Source organism: Colletotrichum fructicola, assembly GCF_000319635.2.
Source record: "Colletotrichum fructicola Nara gc5 chromosome Unknown KSG_Nara_v1_contig01, whole genome shotgun sequence".
NCBI lineage: Eukaryota > Fungi > Ascomycota > Sordariomycetes > Glomerellales > Glomerellaceae > Colletotrichum > Colletotrichum fructicola.
This window is the reverse complement of record NW_027094051.1, coordinates 6,427,958-6,447,026: the sequence shown is the minus strand read 5'-3', so window position 1 is coordinate 6,447,026 and position 19,069 is coordinate 6,427,958. Positions and strand designations below refer to the sequence as shown.

Sequence of the window (19,069 nt, the reverse complement as noted above, 5' to 3'; positions counted from 1 at the left end):
ACCAATCTAATTCTCCAGTATAGCAAGTGCAGTATTGCCGGAATCGGGCCCGTCAGTGAGTACATATCAACGGCCCAAACCCATCCGACCACCTCATGCCCCCCATGATAATCACCATGATCGCAAAGCCCGCAACGACGCTCGTCATGCCGTAGATGTACGCATGCCGTCTCCTCAACGCCGAGAGCTCAGCGACCCACGTCGACACGGTGGTCAGACACCCGCAGAACCCGTCCTCGATGCCCTGCAACACCTGACATCCCACCAGGCCCCCGAGCTCTGCATGCCCGAGATCCCAGCACATGCCAAGCACGGCGACGCCGCTGATGTTGACCGCGAACGTCCCGAGCGGGAACGCGGGGATGCGCGAGTTGAGCAGCATGCTGACATAGAACCGCCCCAAGCACCCCAACGGCGCAAAGACGAGAGAGAACAGCGTCTGCCCGCGCCAGGCGTCGTGAGGGGGCCAGATGGACATCAGCACGGCGCCGATCCAGCATCCCCAGCCCAGGACCACGGCGACGCGGTCAAAGACCTTGCGGCCGAGCGAGTATGGAATCGAAGGGGTGATCGGCTCCAGCGCGGCGCCGAGATGGGCGCCCACGAACAGCCCGCATAGTGATAGCCCGACGGTGCTGATGATCACAGCCATCATGGCCATGAAGGAGTACCCGCCGTTCCTCGGCACGGGGCTCACGCCACCGGCGCCGGGCAGATCGTTGCTCATAGCGAGGAACACGTCCCGGATGAAGGACGAAAAGGAAGTGAACGACCCGCAGAACCCCGTCGCGAGGCCGATGTACAGCGGAATCGTCTTTTTCGTCGCCAGATGCGCCTTCTTCGCAGCGGCGAGATCGACCGACACGGCGTTCCCCCCAGCGTCCCTCTCCCGGCGCGCTTTGCGGATCTGCTCGTCGTAGGTGGGCGTGCCCCACTCGTGGCGGAACAGCTTGTGGTCCTCGGCCAAGAATCCCATGACGAGGCTTCCGCCGACGTTGGCCCAGAGGACGCCAAAGGACACCGGCGCATCGGGATACGTCGTCAGCGCCTGCAGCCCAAGCCGTGCGAGCGTGCCGAGAATGGCGAAGAAGACGAGGTACGAGACGGTGTAGATCTCCGTGGCGAGCTTGGAAACGTGCTTCTTGACGGGCTTGTCCTCCGACAGCGTCGGTGAGGTCTCAACCGACCCATTTGGCGTTGCGTGGCCATCTTGCATCTCAATGTCGTTCGTTCGCCGCTCTCCGCTCCGTATCTGCTCGAGACTGGGCTTGCCGGCGCGGCTTCCCGACGGACTGTGGCCCACGGGGTCCGCAACGAGCTCGTCGAGGTTGCCATATCCCGCCGGCGCGTCGTACTCGACGTCCTCGTCCCGCGCATCGTCGTCGCTTGTCGAGCCCATCAGTAAGGGCCTGCCAAACGTGCCCCTCCGCTCAGGGTTGACCTCCTCCCCCTCCTCCACATTGTAGAGCTGGCCTGGTCCTCGCTCAGCGTCATGTGCGCCCGTGAGTTCGCGGGTATTGCCGTTTTCCATCCTGCGTGACATTCGCTTCGGGGCGATGCATGACGGCCCGGGTTCGAGATTGTCTATCCGTTCTGCGTCGCGTCGTTTTTTGCGCGCGGCGAGTTGTTTCGTCTTCAGCCTTCGCAAAGACTTGTGATCGGCAAGAGGAGCATCTCTGCGAGAGAAGAGAAAAGAACGAGAGGAGAAAAATGTTGCGCCAAATTAGGGTGGATGGAATGCTGGCACGTTGCTGCGTGGACGTCACAATTTCGGAGCCCTGATGGACGGGTAGAACGGCTACGTCGGCATGGGCGGCTGGGAAACAAAGGCCGCTGATAGTGCTGAGCGCTCACCGATGGTCAGAGCGTCGCTGTGGGGTGCTCTTCACCGAAAAGGCGGAGTACACCGAGGTGTGACATCAACAATGGGATTTGGGGGTCCATCCGGTGTTGGAGGAAGGAAATGGCATCTCCCTCAGACGATACCACAAAGATTGAACACGCCAACTCAAGAAGAACACGTTTCTAATATCTACGATTCCTATCGAGCCTCCTTCTCCAGCCCCTCCAACCTCCCCCCTGCATCGTGTTCTATCTGCAAGCCAGCGCCTGCAGGGCGGCGACCTCCGACGCCTCACCGGACGCCGGAGTTTACCTCCAGTGAGGACCTACGCCTACGGATAGGAGGGGCTGCACCAGCCAGTCCAGCTGGCCGCGGGCGGGCGGGCGCCAACGTGGGCTTACCTTATCTTATCAAGCCCCAAGCTGCCCCTCCAATCCATGCACGATGCCCCACATAAGGTACCGGCGCTGATCAGGAGGACAAGGGACGGACGTCGAGCCCGGGGGCGGGCGGCGCGCGAACACCCCTCCTTCCATTGGGAGGTAGGTTGGTTCCTTAGGTAAGTCCGTCTCTTCCAGCCTCTGAGACTTGCTTCTGGCGGTCTATTTCTGTCGGCCATTTTCTTTGGACTTCGTTCTGTCTCTCTTCAATTCCATCTGTACTCTGTTCTCGTGGATTGCTTCGGGTTTATTGCGTTTGGTAGTATTGAACAAGAAGATACCATATCAACAACGATGTCGCTCCCTTCCAACGTGCACGTCTCCCAGCACCCCTGTCTGCGGGCGAAGCTCTCCCAGCTGCGATCCAAATCGACCGCCGCGAAGGACGTGAAGACGCTCGTCCACGAGATCGGTCTGATCGTAGCGACGGAAGCCCTCGCTGCTTCCACCAAGGCGACAGATGGCCCCAAGGTATGTTCCCCTTCTTTCTGGCGTTGTCCCAGTATCACCACCGGGTGCAGGGCTGATTACCCCTCCAGGATGCGACACCGCTAGGCTTCGAGTTCACCTCGACCGAAATCTCCCCCTCCCGCCTCTGCCTCGTCCCAATTCTCCGCTCAGGTCTCGGCATGGTCGAAGGTATGTAGCAGACCCCTTATCCAGCACCCATTGCAAGGCAAGCTAACCGACCCCCGCGCGCAGCCGTCCAGACGATCCTCCCAGGTCCCGTCCCCGTCCACCACCTCGGCCTCTACCGCGAACCCTCCACCCTCGAGCCCGTCGAGTACTACAACAACCTGCCCAACCACATCTCCGCCGACGGCTCCAACCCGGACGTCAGCTCGCTCGCCATCATCCTCGACCCCGTCATCGCCACCGGCGGCACCTGCGCCGCCGCTATCCAGACGCTGCGCGAGTGGGGCGTCCAGCGCATCATCGTCATGTCCGTCATCGGCGCCGCGGAGGGCGTAAAGCGCGCCGCGGGCGAGTGGGCCGACGCCACCGACATCTGGATCGCGGGCGTTGATGAGGAGCTGACGCCCAACGGCATGCTGAAGCCCGGCGTGGGCGATGTTGGCGACCGCTTGTTCTTGACCATCGGGAAGTAAGAAACGGTGGATGAAGGAAGAGTGGCTGCTGGATTGCTTTTGGTGAGTTTCTTGGCACCGGACATGGCATTTTAGAAGGGAATCTTGGGGTGCTGGAGTTGAATATAATGTCATTTTATCCTGGGTATCCGAGTCTTATCATGATTTGAACTGCATGCCTTGAGCCAATCCCCCGTTACATCTGCGTGTACTTGTCCTCATCAAGTAAAGTCTTCTCTCTCCAGCAGTCCTCAACCCAGTCGCCAGTGACGATGTGGGGGATTTTCCGCCTTGAGCTGACTTCCTTTCTCAGGTCTTCCGCTGCCTGTCTTCGCTGGTCTCCATCACCCACGACCACGATGTGCGTTGCTTGTTCATCGTCCACGTCAGGTGTCAACCGAGCCCCGCCAAACCGAAGAAAGTTTCTTAACCTGAGGACTTTGATGTCGTCTTCTCCAGCGTCATTCACGTCGTGCAGGTGCACCAAGCAGCGGTGGAACATTGCCCCCTTCATCTCACGAACGCCGTGGCCCCGCTCCTCCAGCTGGTCCAGGAAGTGCGCCTTATTGAACGGCTCCATATCCGGCTCCTTCTTCGGCACCTCTTTGAACACTTGCCGGAGCTCATCGACACTTATGTCTCGAGCATAACTATCACCGTACATGTCCGTATTTTGGATAGCTGCAGTCTTCAGAGCCTCGGTGGCGTGCAGGATATGCCGCTCTTCGTATGGCAGGAGGTAGTCGTCTTCTTGTGATTGTGAAAGGCAATCCTGCAGCCACCTAGGCCGAATAATATCCACGCCGCCCAGCTTCTGTCCCTCTTTCACCAGACTGGCGACCTTGACCACATTCTTGTCAGCAAGCAGGATCATGTCTGACTGTGGTATCGCCCGCTGGGAAATCTGCCCGCCGTTCTCCTTGACCAACGTCTCGAGCTGCGCCTTGGTCCTCTTGAACGGCTTCAGCGACTCCGACAGCACGCAGAACTCGAGTCCTTCAAACACCTTGGTCTTCTCGCCCGCAAACTGCACAGGCGTGTTTTCCGTTCCGGCGATGGTCAGCTCCCGCTTGATCCGCTTGGGCGCTCTTCGCTTGCGGTTCTCAACGCTCATCGTCTTCTCTTTGGCCTCCGCCTCGACGCGCTTTCGAAGATCCTGGAACTCTTGCACACTAAGCCCTTCATTCCAGTTCTTGTCGAGTCGCAGCTTGCGGAAGCGTGGGAATCGTAGGGTAAACCCGAGGGCGAACTGGTCTGAGCCACCGATACTTGCTGCTTTCGCCTCGAGGACGAATGAGTCTCTGGGTCGGATCCAGACATCTGGCTTCTCGAACTGGCGGCTGTCTCCCGCTAGCTCGATATACTCCACTGGTGGCTTTTTCGAGTCCCAGTTGTTCCATTTGCCTTCTGTTCGGTGACGGATCTCGGCGTAGTCCTCAGCCTTGAAGCCACCTCCAACCTTGAAGAAGCTGAAGCACTTCTCTGGGTTTGCGCCTGCCTGGATGTGGTTCTGGCTGGCACGGAGCCCGCAAAGGAAGCTGGATAAAGCACCGCCGCGCCGTCCGGAGCCGTAGTAGCCGCCAATGACGACGCAGTCCAGCGACTCTCCGAACTCAGACATGTACTCGGGCTTGACCTTCAGCCAGTCGTCGTTGCGGCTGTTGAGACGATACATGGATCTCGGGTTCTTGAGGACCAGTCCTTCGGATGCTTCGGCGACGACCTTTCGGAGGAGTGGCTCAATTGCGTCTGGCGATGTAGCAGTTTCATATTGATGGATCTCAAGTCGGCGATGCACTCCCTTGACAGCTTTCTCCAACGCTCTGTGGCGGTCTCGTAGGGTGTACTGCGTCAACGGCTGATCGTTGAGAAGGAGAATGTCAAACACTCGGAAGAGAGGGCGAGGACCGGTGGTGTTGTTGATCTCCTGGTTCGCCAGCGCTGCCGTCTTCAACGTTCCGAAAGGCATTATCTTGTCAACCTCCGGGTCCCATGTGATCATTTCGCCGTCCAAGATGAGGTTGCGTACACCTGGTGTGAAGGCTTCGCTCAGGTGACGGCTCAATGCACCTTCTTGAAGGTCCTTGCCATACAGGTAAGTGTAGTCTTTGGCCTTTCGCGACCAATAGCAGAACCGAAAGCCACCGGGCGAGCTCGAGTCTTCCATCATGTGCATCTGCATGCGCTCGCCGTCAAGTTTCTCCTCAATCCAGAATTCGGGATCGTCTTCCGTGGGTCGAAGGTAGTCAACCATCTTCTGAAAGGATGATGGCACCTGAAACTGCGCGAGCTGGGGCTGGAAGCACTCCATCAGAGACACACCGGTATCCTGGGACTCCAACCGAATCTTAGGGTCGTGTAGCTCCCAGCAGACACGCCGCAGGCTTGAGGACACGCTGAAGAGAGCTTCGCCATCGGGATGCCACAGGTTCAGCAGCGTCCTCTCTGTGGCGCCGACCTTCATTTGCTTCAGAACGATGCGAATAAGCCACATAAGCTCCTCCGCATTCATGCGCTCGTAGAAGGTTTCAAAGACCTCGAGATTCTCCAATTCTCCTGAAGACGCGGCCAGCTTGTCCAGCAGCTCGTTGACCTCGGCAATCGTCATGTCGCCGACCTCGGTGCGCATGGGGCGCTTCGACAGGACCTCGAAACATCTTCCTGCAAAGTCTCCGGCGAGACGAGATTGTGTGGTATGGCCAGGAAGCTTCCAGTGTAGCAGGTTGTAGCCGTCTTCGGAGTTCTTGTCAATCTTCATCAGCTTGACGAGAAGCTTGCCGATGGCGTTCTCCTTGAGACCGTAGACTCCGCGATCGCGGTCCTTGTCGGGAAGAATCAGCCGGAAGGCGGGATAGACGTCGTTTCCGACTTCATTTCTCCATCTAGAGATGAAGCGCTCAATAATATGGCGGCGCTGCTCCTGCGGCGAGAGCTTGGTCGCCTGAGGACCTCTCTTGGAGCGGGGAGGGCCTCTTGCAGGAGGCTGTTTTTTGTTCTCATTCAAAGGATTGAACAAACTCTGGAAGAGCTCTGAGAAGCGCATGGTTTGAGAATGATTGCGCGGGCGGTTGGGGTACCTGAAGTGGTGTAAGCGGGTCACAGACAAGTGCTTGGGAGATTGCCTACTTCTCATCGAGTTCTGCCAACGTCATGCCGCCGACCGCGTACTGCTTTTCCTCTTCGTCGATCGCCATCGCATCGGGCGAGCGTTGCCGTCTGCGTTGGCTCATGGTGCCTGATGCGAGGTGCTGCACGGCGTTGAAGTCGCAACGGTACAATTGACTTTGCTATAGGGCTGGACTTGACGCCGTTGGCTTCTGCACAAAGGTGGATGAATGGAAGAAAAACGCCACAAGCAACTCTGAATCATCCGGGTCGTGTCACGACTTTAAAGGTCGTCGTCGCATGTCGTTGGCTTGAGTTCGAGGAGGCCGGTGCCTGTAGCTCACAGTGGATTGGTTGCCTCGGGTGATGCTGCCTGGAGTGGTTGCAGCAAAAAGGTGCAGGTGGGGCCTCGCTACCAAGATGGCGCTAAGAGGCTTAAGTGCATGCAGGGACATCCAACGGCTTTTATGCATCAAACCCAAACTTTCACACTGCACAAACAATATCTGGAGTGCAGTCGGGAACCTGGCGGCGCCCTTCTTAATTAACTAATCCTACATTCATGATCTACATTATCATTTCATGTCTCGTTTGCAATCCAGAAACACTTTCGTCATGTGATGACCCAACCCCAGGCGGGTCAGGAATGGACAACCGCGAGAAATCGCTTAGTTGCGACCGGTGTGCTGAGAAGACGTCTCGCTGACGGCCTTCTCGGCATCCCACCGCTGCTGCATGGGCTCGGTAACGGTCTTCTTGGCAGACTTGCGGCGCCACAGGAAGAAGGCGACGAGACCGAGCATGGAGACACCGGCGATGGAACCGACGACGGCGCCGGCGATGGCACCGCGGGAGAGACCGGAGGACTTGTTGTCGGCGGCGGTGAAGTCAGCGGCGGTGTGGGGAGTGTTGCCGCCGGAGTCGGTGGTGGTGACGTTGACGCTGGGGTCCGACTCGACCTCGGGGTCGGAGACGGTGGCGTTGAAGCAGGGGATGGACATGGTGAAGACGTCGACGAAGGTGACGTCGGCGCAGGCGTAGAAGGTCTCGCGCTTGGACTCGTCCTGGTCGAAGTTGGAGACGTAGAGCATGCGGTAGGTGGCGTTGGAGCCGGCGGCGACGCCGGAGGGGGCGGAGGGGACGGTGACGCAGGTGTGGCCGAGGTCGAGGCTGCCGACCTCGCTGGGGCCGAGGAAGGTCTCGAAGTCGGAGACGGACTTAGGGTCTACGAAAGCGTCAGTGTTAGGTTCTCTGATAATAACGGATTCATCGGGGATGGTCTACTAACCGTTCTCGTAGGAGACACTCAGGTGAACAGCACGAGTCTGGTCCTGGGTGACAAGAGCGAGCTTGCCGTTGACTATGACGGAGTCAGCATCATATGCCTATAATGGACTGTGGAAGTCTCCGAGCTGTTCCGGACAGCAGCCGGGGCCTCAGAATCGATTCAACTTACCCAGAGGGAACTCGGTACGGGTACCAACACCGGCGGTGGATCCGCAGGGCGCCGTGTTGTCGGCATCGGCGTTCCATTCACGGTCAGGGGGCCAGAGGAAGGCAGCTGGCCCCATGTTATCAGCACCCATGACGTTGCCCAGCAGCATGCTGCCGAACAGAGCGACCGACTTGGAAGAAACCATTTTGACGGGATGAATCTTGGAGTGGGGTTGGACTTGACAAGAGTCTGAGAAGGGGAGAGCAGGTCTCAGGCAATGGGAAGTGATGAGCAAGATTCAAGGCTCGAAGGATCACAAGATTGAAGTTGTGATGGGGGGAGTTGACTTGGAGAGCAGAAGAGTCCGAGACAGACATGGAAGGGATACGCGGCCGTACATATATGCTTCTCCCGCGCGCGTGGTCTGGCTGCAACCTGGGCGCCGAGCGTCAGCCAACCGCTTCCCATGCCGAGAAAACAACACACAGGTGCAGTCTGCAGCAGAAGGCAAAAGGCGCATCCGCCGGCGGGTTGGCCCGCCAAGGTTCAGTTGGGCCGACAAAACCGGTGCCAACCCCTGGCACCGATCACGACCCTGTCCCGGTTTCTCTCCAATGTTTGCAGGTGCTGCTACGGTCCCCACCGTCGTGTGGTTCCCCACCCGAGAGAGTTATCTGATGAAATCGCCCTGGCTGGGGTTCCACTGCGCTGTTTGGTCTTGTCCGCACATTGGCGCATACAAGGGCCTGATGGGGTTGGACGGCGCTCCATCAGGAGCGGAATCGCATCATATCTGATCATCAGATAAGATGGATCCCCAGACGGCCATTGGCTGGAGACATCACCTCTGCATCACTAGCGCATTCTCGGCGCGGTGGCCGGGGGTCCCCGTTTTTTCATTCTCTTCACACACGCGCTGCAACGGCGAGCTGCTCTTCTCGGGTCGAGTCCCCCGATCTCGTATTTGCCCCGGCCCTGACAGAATTTTTGTTTCTCTGACTCTTGGGCGAGGTTTCGCTGGGTTCTAATAGGCAACGGCCGCCGCACGAGGTGCCAGTCAATCTAGTTTGAGTTGGCTTGGCGATCATCCGTTTCGAGAAGCTGTCAAGCGCAACGGCGAATCAGCGTTGCAGCCGGAAGTTTGAACTCGGTGTCCGAGGCCACTTCTCCGCGAACGTCGGCGATAGTCCGGCAACACAAAAGGTCTCGAGATGCTCCATTCCACCAGGACCCGTTTGCGACACCGGAAATTGGGTCGCCATCGCCCGCCATCCCCGTACTTCTTCGATGAATGGCCATGAGTCAAAAAGGCGGCGCTTGGACCGGGCTCGGTCCAGGCTTTCCGGGTCTCCAGTTGCCTAGGTGGAGGGCGAAAATCCAAGCTCTCGATCTTGTGGAGGGCGGCAGGCACGCTTCGCTTCTCTCGGTCCAGGTGGGATGTTCAGCATGTGAACGAACGAGGGTTCTCGGAGTGGCGCTTTTGGTGGTCGGAGGTATTCCGACATTGGTCGTGTCGGCTTAGGCTTTGAGTTGAGGTCCAGAACGGCGGCACAGCTTTCCTGAGTAGTCACGTCCGGGTGACCTAGGCCGTTGTTCGTCGGCCAGATCGTGTTGGTTCGTTCCTATACGGCTCTTAGTCATGGCTCTTCATGCCCACCCAGCACCGGCACGCCCAACAAAGCCCTTGTTCGTGGGTCTTGATGCCCTCAGCTCTGTTGTTTGGCCTACGGATACTTGCTCGGAAAAGACACCTTCTTTGTCGGTGCCCAGTGTATGTCGCACTCGACTGGTGGACTTCGCTTCCTTTCAAGGAAATCCCATCCCGCTGCAGGCACGGCTCTCTCGGCAGCCCGCGGTCTCATGCCTGACCCTCGGGATCCCGGCTCCCACTGGACCTTCTTAAACTCTTGGTCTGTGCTACAACTTGTTTACATCCTTGCTAAGCTTGCTTGATGCTCTATCGTAGAATCAGAGTCACGGCACACGAACTACTCCCACCCACCAGTCGCGCTGTCCACGTTCTTAGCTCCACTGTGCTTGAGAGTTGCGATGGCAGGTAGCGTTTCATGCATGTCTGAGGTCAAGTGAATTGATGGACGGGAGGCAAGTCTTCCAGTATAATTTTGAAGTTCGGAATGGCCTTTTGTGTTCCGTGAGTCGAGCCAACACATCTCGGATTCGCGGCAAGGACAGTCTTGTGTTGTCCTCTGCCCCGGCGCACTGTGCGGTTGACAACGGCCTTCTCTCACAGGGATGTCTTGGCGCAGGAACTTTTGCATCTTGGTCTGCTGTTCCCGGGCCAGGGGTGGAGGGGGTGAAGGCGCTCTCGTGATTCGAGGCAGGGATGTCCTGGACCACACTTGAAGACGCCAGAACTTGGCGTTGCCACAACTCCAGCTGAGATTGATAAGGCATCCATAATCAGCCTGCCAGTTGCTGGTTTAAGTGCTCATGCGGGTGACAATCACGTACAAGTGTAACGTATCGCCCTCTGCCTCGATGTCGCCTTGGTGCTACGGCAAGGGTTGTTCTATGCAACTCTGCCCAGGCTGGAGTGCGACTGTGCAAGTGTGCAAGTGTGTCCTCAAACGAATTTGCAAGGTTTGAATAAAGACTCTTAAGTAGCGCCTCAGTAGAAATCTATCGTGTAATGCAAGTAAACAGACAAATCTGACGGAATGGCGATGGCGGAGAGGTGGGGGAAATCCGAGAAGTCCAGTCAGGTCTAGAATCTCAATCATCGTGCCTGATGACAGCCGCCACAGCCGCTTGTTCACGCAGAACGAACCCTTCCGAGAATGCATGCAATATATTGGCGATACGTACTTGCTTATGGCAACAGCGGATAGAGGAGTTGATGGCTCAGTTGGTCAGGTCTGGCCAATGTGCTTGCGCCCTGAAGTCGTTGGCACTCTGTCCGCTGGGGTTTAATATGGTTATGGGTTCAACCCTGCCTTTTGCCATTTCAAAAAAATTTTAAAACAAAGAAAAGAACAAGTTAGAAAAAAAGGGAAAAAGAAAAAGGAAACTGTCATCTGATACTTTGTGTATGTCTTTAATGTTTTTGTTCCTTGAAGAAGAAAAATTAGTTGAATTATAAAGAACGTGACTATTCTCAGAGACTGGGTTGCTGCTTCCTTTTGAAGCTTCGAAAATGCTGGAACGGCGTTACCTTCCCCGCCTCTGCTTTTCCGTTGTCAACTCATCACAACTTGATCCGTTAATTACAGAGTTCGACCATTTATTTGATCTGGAGACCTTGTTCTCAAATTTTCCGCTACCAAAGACTACAGGGTCAAGTTCCTCCTACTCACACCAGCATGAGGATTGCGATTCCATCGTATCATAACTCCAATCTATCAAATGGCCCACCTTCTGTTCTCGTAGAGGTTTCCATCCTACATTCACCAAATCTAGGTAACGCGCCTACAGGATCGGAGCTACGCGGAGAAGACCGCGCGCCTCTCAAGAAGAGCTCATCTAGCTCGTTCCCAATCTCTTCATGGCTGATAGTCGTGTTGAGCCAGTGCTGATTCGTTACGTTCTCGTCAAAAACCCACTCATTGCAGCCATTGCAACCTGCCTCCCCTTCCAGCTTGATGGTGTTGTAGCCGTACTCATTTCCATACTTGAAGTACTTATCCAAGCCCTTGATAGCGTACAGCATTGCTATCGGGTCAAATGACCACCTCGGTTGATAGTAAGTATACAAGATGTACGCCGCCCTCACCGGGTCCGTCTTCGGGCCATCCGCCATCAGCGGGCCGCCTGAACGGATCGAGCTCCCGAGGTCGAAGCCCACGTAGACGATGGGACTATTCCAGCTGCGTATGACGCGGGCAGTTTCGTACGGGTCATCGTACCAGAAGTTGAACTCGTACCCGCTTGGGTAGTCGCCGCCCATGACCACAAGCTCCTTCACCTTCGTCGCTACGAGCTCGGGCCCGGTGAGTTCGGAGTAGGAATCGGCCGTTGAGTTGAGAAGTGCTGAGAGATTTTGGAGGAAGCCGATCGACGCGATGGTGATGGAATCGTCTTCGGCTTCGGCGAGGAGTTTGCGGTAGAGTTTGACGGGGTCCCAGGCTTCGTCTGCATCTGACATGCTGTTCGGCCAGTGGGTGGCGACTTTGCTGGCGAACTCGCCCAGCAGTTTCGTCCAGCTATCAAAGAATGGAATATTGTTCAGAGGACGGCGGGCGCCGATGGGTACCTCGGAATGACCATAGTGGTTCAAGATGGCGGAGGCGGCTAGGACTGAGTATGACGATTGAGAGTTGATGTTGACTCCGAGGAGGTTCACCTCTGGCGCGGTTGCCGCAAGCAATAGAGCACCTGCATCACTTGAAGAGTGTCAGATACTTTGGACCATTAAAATGAAAAGTACTCAATAGTTGAGAAAGAAGGCTTACTCGCAATCACTGAACAAGTCGGTGTCCACGATCAAATTCTTGCGGGCTGACGTCACAATACAAAGGAAAGAAAGGACCAAAACGAATGATCTCTGGCTTAGCATTCTCAAAAAGCTGGGTTCTATCGAACGAATGGGCACTAAGTATCTCGTCCTATGTAGAGCCCTCACCTTGCCGTCCAATGTCTGCGTGGTCGAGGTGGAGATGGCGATGGCGATGAGGGGTGAACGGGTGGACGCATCTGTACACCGTCTGGCACCGGCTGGCATTAGTCGCCATCGTCATGAAGCACCGGCCAGCTCCGATCGTCTTGGTGGGTCTCGCTTGGGGCGGGAACCTGTGCGCTTCCTTGTGCCTTAAACAGCCGGGCCGGCAAACGCTGTCTTCGACACATCAACTGTCAGGAACAAACTTTCGAACAGTGCTCATCCTCGATCGAAGGCGCTACTTTGTAGACGTTTCTGTGTCAGCAGTTCTTTTCTTCAGCGAGGAAAACTCGATGTTGTCGCAAAGAGTCCACGAAGAGCGGAAAATTACACCACCAGATACACCTGCCCAACGATGACGTCCGTCCCTCGAGAAACATCATCACCCTGGTGGTTCACAACCCCAAACTGTGACCAACACATGCGTCAAATCGGATGAGACAGAGCGAATGTCGATGGGGTACGGGAAGATCCCCCCACACGCTTGATCGCTAGGGCCCCTCTTCCACCCCTCCCTCCCGCGTCGGGGCAGAAACAGAGTGCAGATCGGCATGCGTTCCGACCGCCTCAATGCCGGCACGGCCAATCAACAGCCGGAAGAGTCGCAGACCGGATGGATTGCGCCATTGAATTGGCGTACGACGTGAAGACCTGGGGAACCCGCGGCGGTACTCGAACTTTGGTCATCGGCCGGCCGTACTTCATGACCCGCGTTTCCACCTTACTTACCTTGTGCAATCCAACACATGTTCTCGACTACTCCCTGGAAGAAAACGTTGCTGTGGCGCTGCTTCGGTCTTGGGAATTGAATTGAGTTATTGGGAACGCACGCGAGACGGACGATCTAGATGGGCACCGAACCAGATAAGGCGCGGAAGGAGGAGTCGCCCCCGCCACACGGGCGCGCGACCGTCCTCGAAGTCCACGGCATTGATGACGCCGCCATCATCCCCAAGGGCGCTCTCGACCCGGTCTACGAGGCGAAGGCTCGAGTTCTCAATCGCGCGGTACGTGTGAAACCTCAGCGCGAAGCGCGACTTGGCTACCTTGGAGAGGATTGCCACTGACTGGTGATTTGCAGATCCAAGATATTGGCATGGGATGGTATCAGTGGCAGTTATTCGTCGTCGTCGGCTTTGGTTGGGCAAGTGACAACCTCTGGCCTATCGTCACCTCGCTCATATTCACTCCCATCGCAAACGAGTTCAAGCCGACCCGCCCCCCGCTTCTGAGTCTCTCTCAAAACATAGGTCTGCTGGCTGGAGCCATGTTCTGGGGGTTCGGCTGCGATATCTTCGGTCGCAAGATAGCCTTCAATCTCACCTTAGGCCTGACTGCAGTTTGGGGAATGATCGCCGCGGGGGCTCCCAACTTCGCAGCCATCGGCATCTTTGCGGCTTTCTGGTCTTTTGGGGTGGGAGGCAACCTCCCTGTCGATTCCGCCATCTTCCTCGAGTTCTTGCCAGGCACTCATCAGTACCTGCTAACGGTTTTATCCATCGATTGGGCTATTGCTCAGGTTATCGCGACGTTGATTGCATGGCCTCTTCTGGGGAATCTCACATGTCAACAGGGCCAGACCTGCACCAAATCGAACAATATGGGCTGGCGATACTTCATCGTCACCATTGGGGGCTTGACCCTCGTCATGTTTCTCGTCCGTTTTGCTCTCTTTACGATCTACGAATCACCAAAGTATCTTATGGGAAAGGGTCGCGACGAAGATGCCGTCCGAATAGTCCATGAAGTCGCGAGGCGAAACGGCAAGATAACATCTCTATCGGTGGAGGACCTGAAGGCTTGCGAGCCAGAGGGATACGTCGCTCGAACTGATGCTACCGCCGCGGTAAAACGAAACCTCGAAAAGTTGGATCTCAGCCACGTACGCGTCCTCTTCTCGACACCGCGACTTGCACTGAGCACGGGCTTGATCATGGCTGTTTGGGCTTTGATCGGACTTGGGTATCCTCTGTACAATGCGTTTATTCCCTACATCCAAGCAACCCGCGGCGCGGAAATCGGCGATGGAAGCACGTATGTGACATATCGCAACAGCTTGATCATCGCGGTCGTCGGTGTACCAGGCGCATTGTTGGGTGGGTGGCTAGTTGAGCTACCTCGACTGGGGCGAAAAGGCACCTTGTCCCTCAGTACGGTTTTAACAGGAGTCTTTCTCTACTCTTCAACGACTGCGCTGACAAGCAACGCGCTTCTGGGTTGGAACTGCGCCTTCAATTTCTCCAGCAACGTCATGTATGCCGTCCTTTATGGGTTCACGCCCGAGCTCTTCCCGACACCGCAGCGCGGGACCGGCAACGCCTTAACGGCAACTTGCAACCGAATTTTCGGTATCATGGCAGTAAGTAGATGAGATTGGCCTGTGGTGTGATCGTGATGCTGATGACAACAGCCCATTGTCGCCATGTTCGCCAACCTCAAGACCTCCGCTCCAGTCTACACCAGTGGTGCCCTGTTCATCGCAGCTGGGCTTTTGGTGCTCTTCATGCCGTTCGAGTCGAGAGGCAAGGCCGCTTTGTGATTGAAGCAGGTTGCGATAGTTGTTTTCTGATCATACTCGGACATCATAGAGACCGGTAGAAATGCGACTTTCGAGCTGCGCTTTGCAGGCTGAGTGGTACAATGCGCTGCGTAGCAAACAGCTTACCCGGATATCTGGCTCAACAAGCAAACGCGTCCGGTCGTCGGCCGCAGCGATATAGCAGCGGGTGAAGTTGTTGACGACCGGCCCGGACTGTGGTCCACTCTCCGCGGGCATGGCCAGATGCATATCTGCTGATCCATCCCCAACCAGCACAGCCGGGCTCTTGGCGAGCGCGGTCGGGAGGTCAAGTCCCGACCATCGGCACTGCAGTATCGGAGCGTGGAGCAATTGAGATTCAATCCAGACGTCTCATACGTCAATCGCAAATGAATTATTTCGCTACGGGGCCCGAGGTCTTGGCACCATGGGCCGCCGTTATCTTGCCCACGGGGCTCCCCCGCTTTCCCCTCACACCTGCCACCGAGCTGCCTCATACAGTTTCGTTGCCAATGTTCACGCTCGCCGCGATGAATCTCCACCTCGCACCTTGCTGACCATTGACGCTCCTGTTATCGGGCGTTATGTTCGCATATCTCAAATGACCAATTGAAAAGCCTCCGAATGATCCCAGCCAAGCCCCGGTCATGCCAGGAACAGCCTTTTACCATGCGTCGGTGAGCCATTTTGCGCCGCCGGCAACGCCGCGATGTGACGGCGGGGGATGTATAAAGTTTGCGTAAAAGCCGTTGACAGCCGCCGCGGGTTCGGACCGTCAATTTCCAGCAGCACCTGAGCTACTGGAACTTCGGACGCCGTGTGAAATCGACAGCATGTTGCCGACGTCTCGCCTTGGCCTCATTGGCCTCTCACTGCTCGCCTCAGCGGAAGCCGCCAAGTACGGATACAACCACGTTACCGTCCGCCAAGACAGCGATGCCATCGCAGCCAACTTCCAGGCCATCGAGGGTGTAGACTTGCTGTCGCCCGCGTTTCTGAGCCCGGAGACGATCCCAACCGGCTTCGCCGAAGGCACGCAGGGACCTACTGCGGATGATGTTCTTGGTAAGATAATTAGACGATGCCATTGTAATTATGCAAAGTTGACCGCCTTAAAGACACCTTTGTTCAAGATCTCGCCGACAAGAACAGCTGGTTGACCTACAACAAAGCGAACTTCACCTCGGAGGAGGGCCGCCCATTCCCCTACCTTCACCTCACCTCAGGATCCGCCAAGTCTCGAGGGGCATCGAACTCGACCGGCAAGGTGCGCGTCTGGCTTCAGGGAGCCGTCCACGGTAATGAGCCTGCCGGCGACCAGTCCATGCTGGCCCTCTTGGGCGCACTTGACGCGAACCAGACCTGGACGGCCTCGCTGCTCGAAAAGCTTGACATCGTCATTCTGCCGCGCTACAACCCCGACGGCGTCTTCTACTTCCAGCGCACCCTGGCCACCAACTACGACCCGAACCGCGACCATGTGAAGCTCGCCCGCAAGCAGACGCGCGACATCAAGTCCCTCTTCAACGAGTTCAACCCCCACGTTGCCGTTGACATGCACGAGTACAGCGCCACCGCCCGCTACGGCAGCTACTACCACGCCGCCGACGGTCTCTTCTCCGCCGCGAAGAACCTCAACATCCACCCTGACATTCGCTCTCTATCCGAGGAGCTGTTTGCCAAGAACATCGGCTCGGCAATGGAGTCTCGCGGCCTGCGCTGGGAGCCCTACGTGACGGGATCCACCAGCACCAACCCGGAGTTCAAGCCCACCTTTGCCGAGGCTGGTTCTGACGCCAAGATCGGCCGCAACGCCATGGGCCTCACTCAGTGCGTGACTTTCCTGATCGAGATGCGCGGTATTTACCTCGCTGATCAGGAGTTTCAACGCCGCACCGTCGCGGGTCTGACCATGGCCTCGAGTGTGCTGCAGACTGCTGCTGACAACGCGGACAAGGTGTACACCACCATCGAGTCCTCCATCGCCGACTTCAAGACTACCGACGCCGAGATCATCGTCACCGACTCCTCGCCCACTGTCCAGCGCACCTTTACCATGGTGAACATCAACAACGGCTCCGTCGTGCAGGTGCCCATCAACTTTGGCTCAACCACCCCCGTGACCGCCAACATCACCCGCGCGCGTCCCGAGGCCTACCTCATCCCCGCATCCTGGGCCGACCTCGCTGAGCGCCTGCGTGTCGGTGGTCTTGAGGTCGAAAACCTCAGCGGGCCGTACAAGGGCACCGTGGAGGCTTACACCATCACCTCTGCGGAGTTCGAGACTGGATACTACGAGGGCGTCGTTCGCGCCACCGTCACCACTGAGCCTCTCACAAGAGAGGTCAATCTGCCTGCCGGTAGCTTCCTTGTCAGCACGAAGCAGAAGAACGCCGCGCTGGCCTTCGTCGCGCTGGAGCCCGAGAACATTGACTCCTACGCGAGCTTCAACATCGTGCCCGTTGAGGAGGGTGACGAGTATCCCATCTACAGGGTCCTCGCTTGAACAGGCTTAATCTCAGAACTAATGTAATTAGATATTGACTAATAATATCAACGACGTTAAGAACATCTCATCGTACATCATGACAGGCTCACCCGTGCCCCGATCTAGACAAGCATCTGCCTCCACTCAATCTCCCCAACATCCTCCCTGCCCGTCATGAACCGGATCCCGTTCCTCAGAATCGTCGCGAGAACTTCCATCTCCTCCTCGTCCCGCGGTCCGTACACCATGATGTACGAGTCCGCCATGTGGAACCGGTTCGCGAAGAACGAGGTGCGCGGGACGGAGAGGCGGTGGCGCTCCGCCCAGCCCTTTTCGATGGCGAGTTTCGCGTCTGCCGGGGAGAGGTACATGTGGATCGACAGGTCGCCATGGTGGTGGCCTATCTCTCCGCGGGCGGTGCGGGCTGCTTCAGGGGCGGATTTGGCGATGACCTGGGCTGTGACGAAGAGGGCCGGGTTGAGGCGTTCGTAGAGCGACTTTTTCGTTTCGAGGAGGGCGGGGTTCTGGGTTGCTGCGTTTGTGAAGAGATTTTGGATGAACTGCGTCGTTGTTAGCTTCACAGCAAGGAAGTCTTTCAATGAGATATAACGTTACCTCTCTCATGTTCTCCGGCGCATGTTGGCTCAGCTGCCTATGCGGCACGATACCTCCCAACGCCGCCCTCTCGCCCTTCCGTCTGGGCAGGTCCTGCATGTCTTGGTGGTATCCATCGCTGGGGTAGTCGCCCGTCCATGTCGCGGAGCTCTTCGAGAGCGCAAAGGGGCGGATGCCGATGGTGACCATGAGCCAGCCGGCGAAGTTGTGCGGCACGCCGCCCGGGCCGAGGGCGATGTAGGCGCGGTAGTCGCGGACGGCCCAGATCAGGAGGGATGTGGTGAGCGCGGCGGTGACGGATGTGAGGGCCGGCCGGCGGGAGAGGGTTGTTGTGAGATTTGTGAGGGTTTGGGATGACATTGTGATGGTGCAAGTGCGAAGGCAAGATCTTGGATGGCGATGATTGAGCTGGGAACGGCGGCCGTTTGTGGAGCTGGCGAGATTAGCAGCTTAATACGAGAACGAGATCACAAATTGATGTTGCAGGAGTTCGAAAGAGGCGCTTTTGGGGAGATGAGATTGGAGGACGGTGGCTGACGTAGCACGATTCGCATTCGCGACTTAATGAAGCGCGGGCGCGAGGACGTCCGGGAATTCCGGGGTTAGTCAGCCCCGCTCAGATCGGACGGGGCCGTGCTTTTGGGGCCGGTGCGTTGTGGGACTTTATCGGTGTCGGAGACCGGTAACTCGGCCGAGAAGGATGGAGACGTTCATCACTTTTGTATGTATGAATGGATCCCTCTGGCTAACCCTGTACATCACGTTCTCAATGGGAGGTTGGATGATGTCTGGCAGATCTGAAAAATGAAATCCATCGTGTGCCATAGAGAGCTATAGAGAATTGAAGAAACGTTAGGGGCCCTTGTGAACACCAAAAACACAGCCGTCCACTACCTGTACG

At 56.9% G+C, this 19,069-nt stretch overlaps 8 protein-coding genes across 8 annotated transcripts; 3 read left to right on the top strand and 5 right to left on the bottom strand.

Moving 5' to 3' along the window:
- Positions 1–52: 52 nt before the first annotated feature.
- Positions 53–1,531, bottom strand: fex-1 (Fluoride export protein 1; the record flags this gene model as incomplete). The annotated part of the gene is made up of 1 exon (XM_032023958.1): positions 53–1,531. One exon carries the CDS (start codon positions 1,529–1,531, stop codon positions 53–55), a length of 1,479 nt encoding a protein of 492 aa, XP_031879291.1.
- Positions 1,532–2,577: 1,046 nt separating this feature from the next.
- On the top strand, positions 2,578–3,392 carry upp (Uracil phosphoribosyltransferase; the record flags this gene model as incomplete). Its single annotated transcript, XM_032023957.1, has 3 exons — positions 2,578–2,754; positions 2,823–2,922; positions 2,986–3,392. The coding sequence occupies 3 exons, from the start codon at positions 2,578–2,580 to the stop codon at positions 3,390–3,392; spliced, it is 684 nt and encodes a 227-aa protein (XP_031879313.1).
- A 175-nt stretch (positions 3,393–3,567) lies between these two features.
- On the bottom strand, positions 3,568–6,601 carry mus-53 (DNA ligase 4; the record flags this gene model as incomplete). Its single annotated transcript, XM_032023956.1, has 2 exons — positions 3,568–6,448; positions 6,498–6,601. The coding sequence occupies 2 exons, from the start codon at positions 6,599–6,601 to the stop codon at positions 3,568–3,570; spliced, it is 2,985 nt and encodes a 994-aa protein (XP_031879288.1).
- A 543-nt stretch (positions 6,602–7,144) lies between these two features.
- Positions 7,145–8,116, bottom strand: CGGC5_v001820 (uncharacterized protein; the record flags this gene model as incomplete). Its single annotated transcript, XM_032023955.1, has 3 exons — positions 7,145–7,701; positions 7,765–7,836; positions 7,933–8,116. The coding sequence occupies 3 exons, from the start codon at positions 8,114–8,116 to the stop codon at positions 7,145–7,147; spliced, it is 813 nt and encodes a 270-aa protein (XP_031879290.1).
- Positions 8,117–11,254: 3,138 nt separating this feature from the next.
- On the bottom strand, positions 11,255–12,424 carry CGGC5_v001819 (Uncharacterized protein; the record flags this gene model as incomplete). The annotated part of the gene is made up of 2 exons (XM_032023954.1): positions 11,255–12,251; positions 12,321–12,424. 2 exons carry the CDS (start codon positions 12,422–12,424, stop codon positions 11,255–11,257), a joined length of 1,101 nt encoding a protein of 366 aa, XP_031879396.1.
- Positions 12,425–13,374: 950 nt separating this feature from the next.
- mfs1-4 (MFS siderochrome iron transporter 1) lies at positions 13,375–15,065 on the top strand (the record flags this gene model as incomplete). Its single annotated transcript, XM_066150888.1, has 5 exons — positions 13,375–13,533; positions 13,608–14,045; positions 14,100–14,622; positions 14,692–14,885; positions 14,937–15,065. The coding sequence occupies 5 exons, from the start codon at positions 13,375–13,377 to the stop codon at positions 15,063–15,065; spliced, it is 1,443 nt and encodes a 480-aa protein (XP_066009967.1).
- Positions 15,066–15,898: 833 nt separating this feature from the next.
- On the top strand, positions 15,899–17,571 carry MCPB-2 (Carboxypeptidase 2; the record flags this gene model as incomplete). Its single annotated transcript, XM_032023951.1, has 2 exons — positions 15,899–16,130; positions 16,184–17,571. The coding sequence occupies 2 exons, from the start codon at positions 15,899–15,901 to the stop codon at positions 17,569–17,571; spliced, it is 1,620 nt and encodes a 539-aa protein (XP_031879349.1).
- Positions 17,572–17,675: 104 nt separating this feature from the next.
- CGGC5_v001816 (uncharacterized protein) lies at positions 17,676–18,528 on the bottom strand (the record flags this gene model as incomplete). The annotated part of the gene is made up of 2 exons (XM_032023950.1): positions 17,676–18,113; positions 18,169–18,528. The coding sequence occupies 2 exons, from the start codon at positions 18,526–18,528 to the stop codon at positions 17,676–17,678; spliced, it is 798 nt and encodes a 265-aa protein (XP_031879267.1).
- Positions 18,529–19,069: the final 541 nt, after the last annotated feature.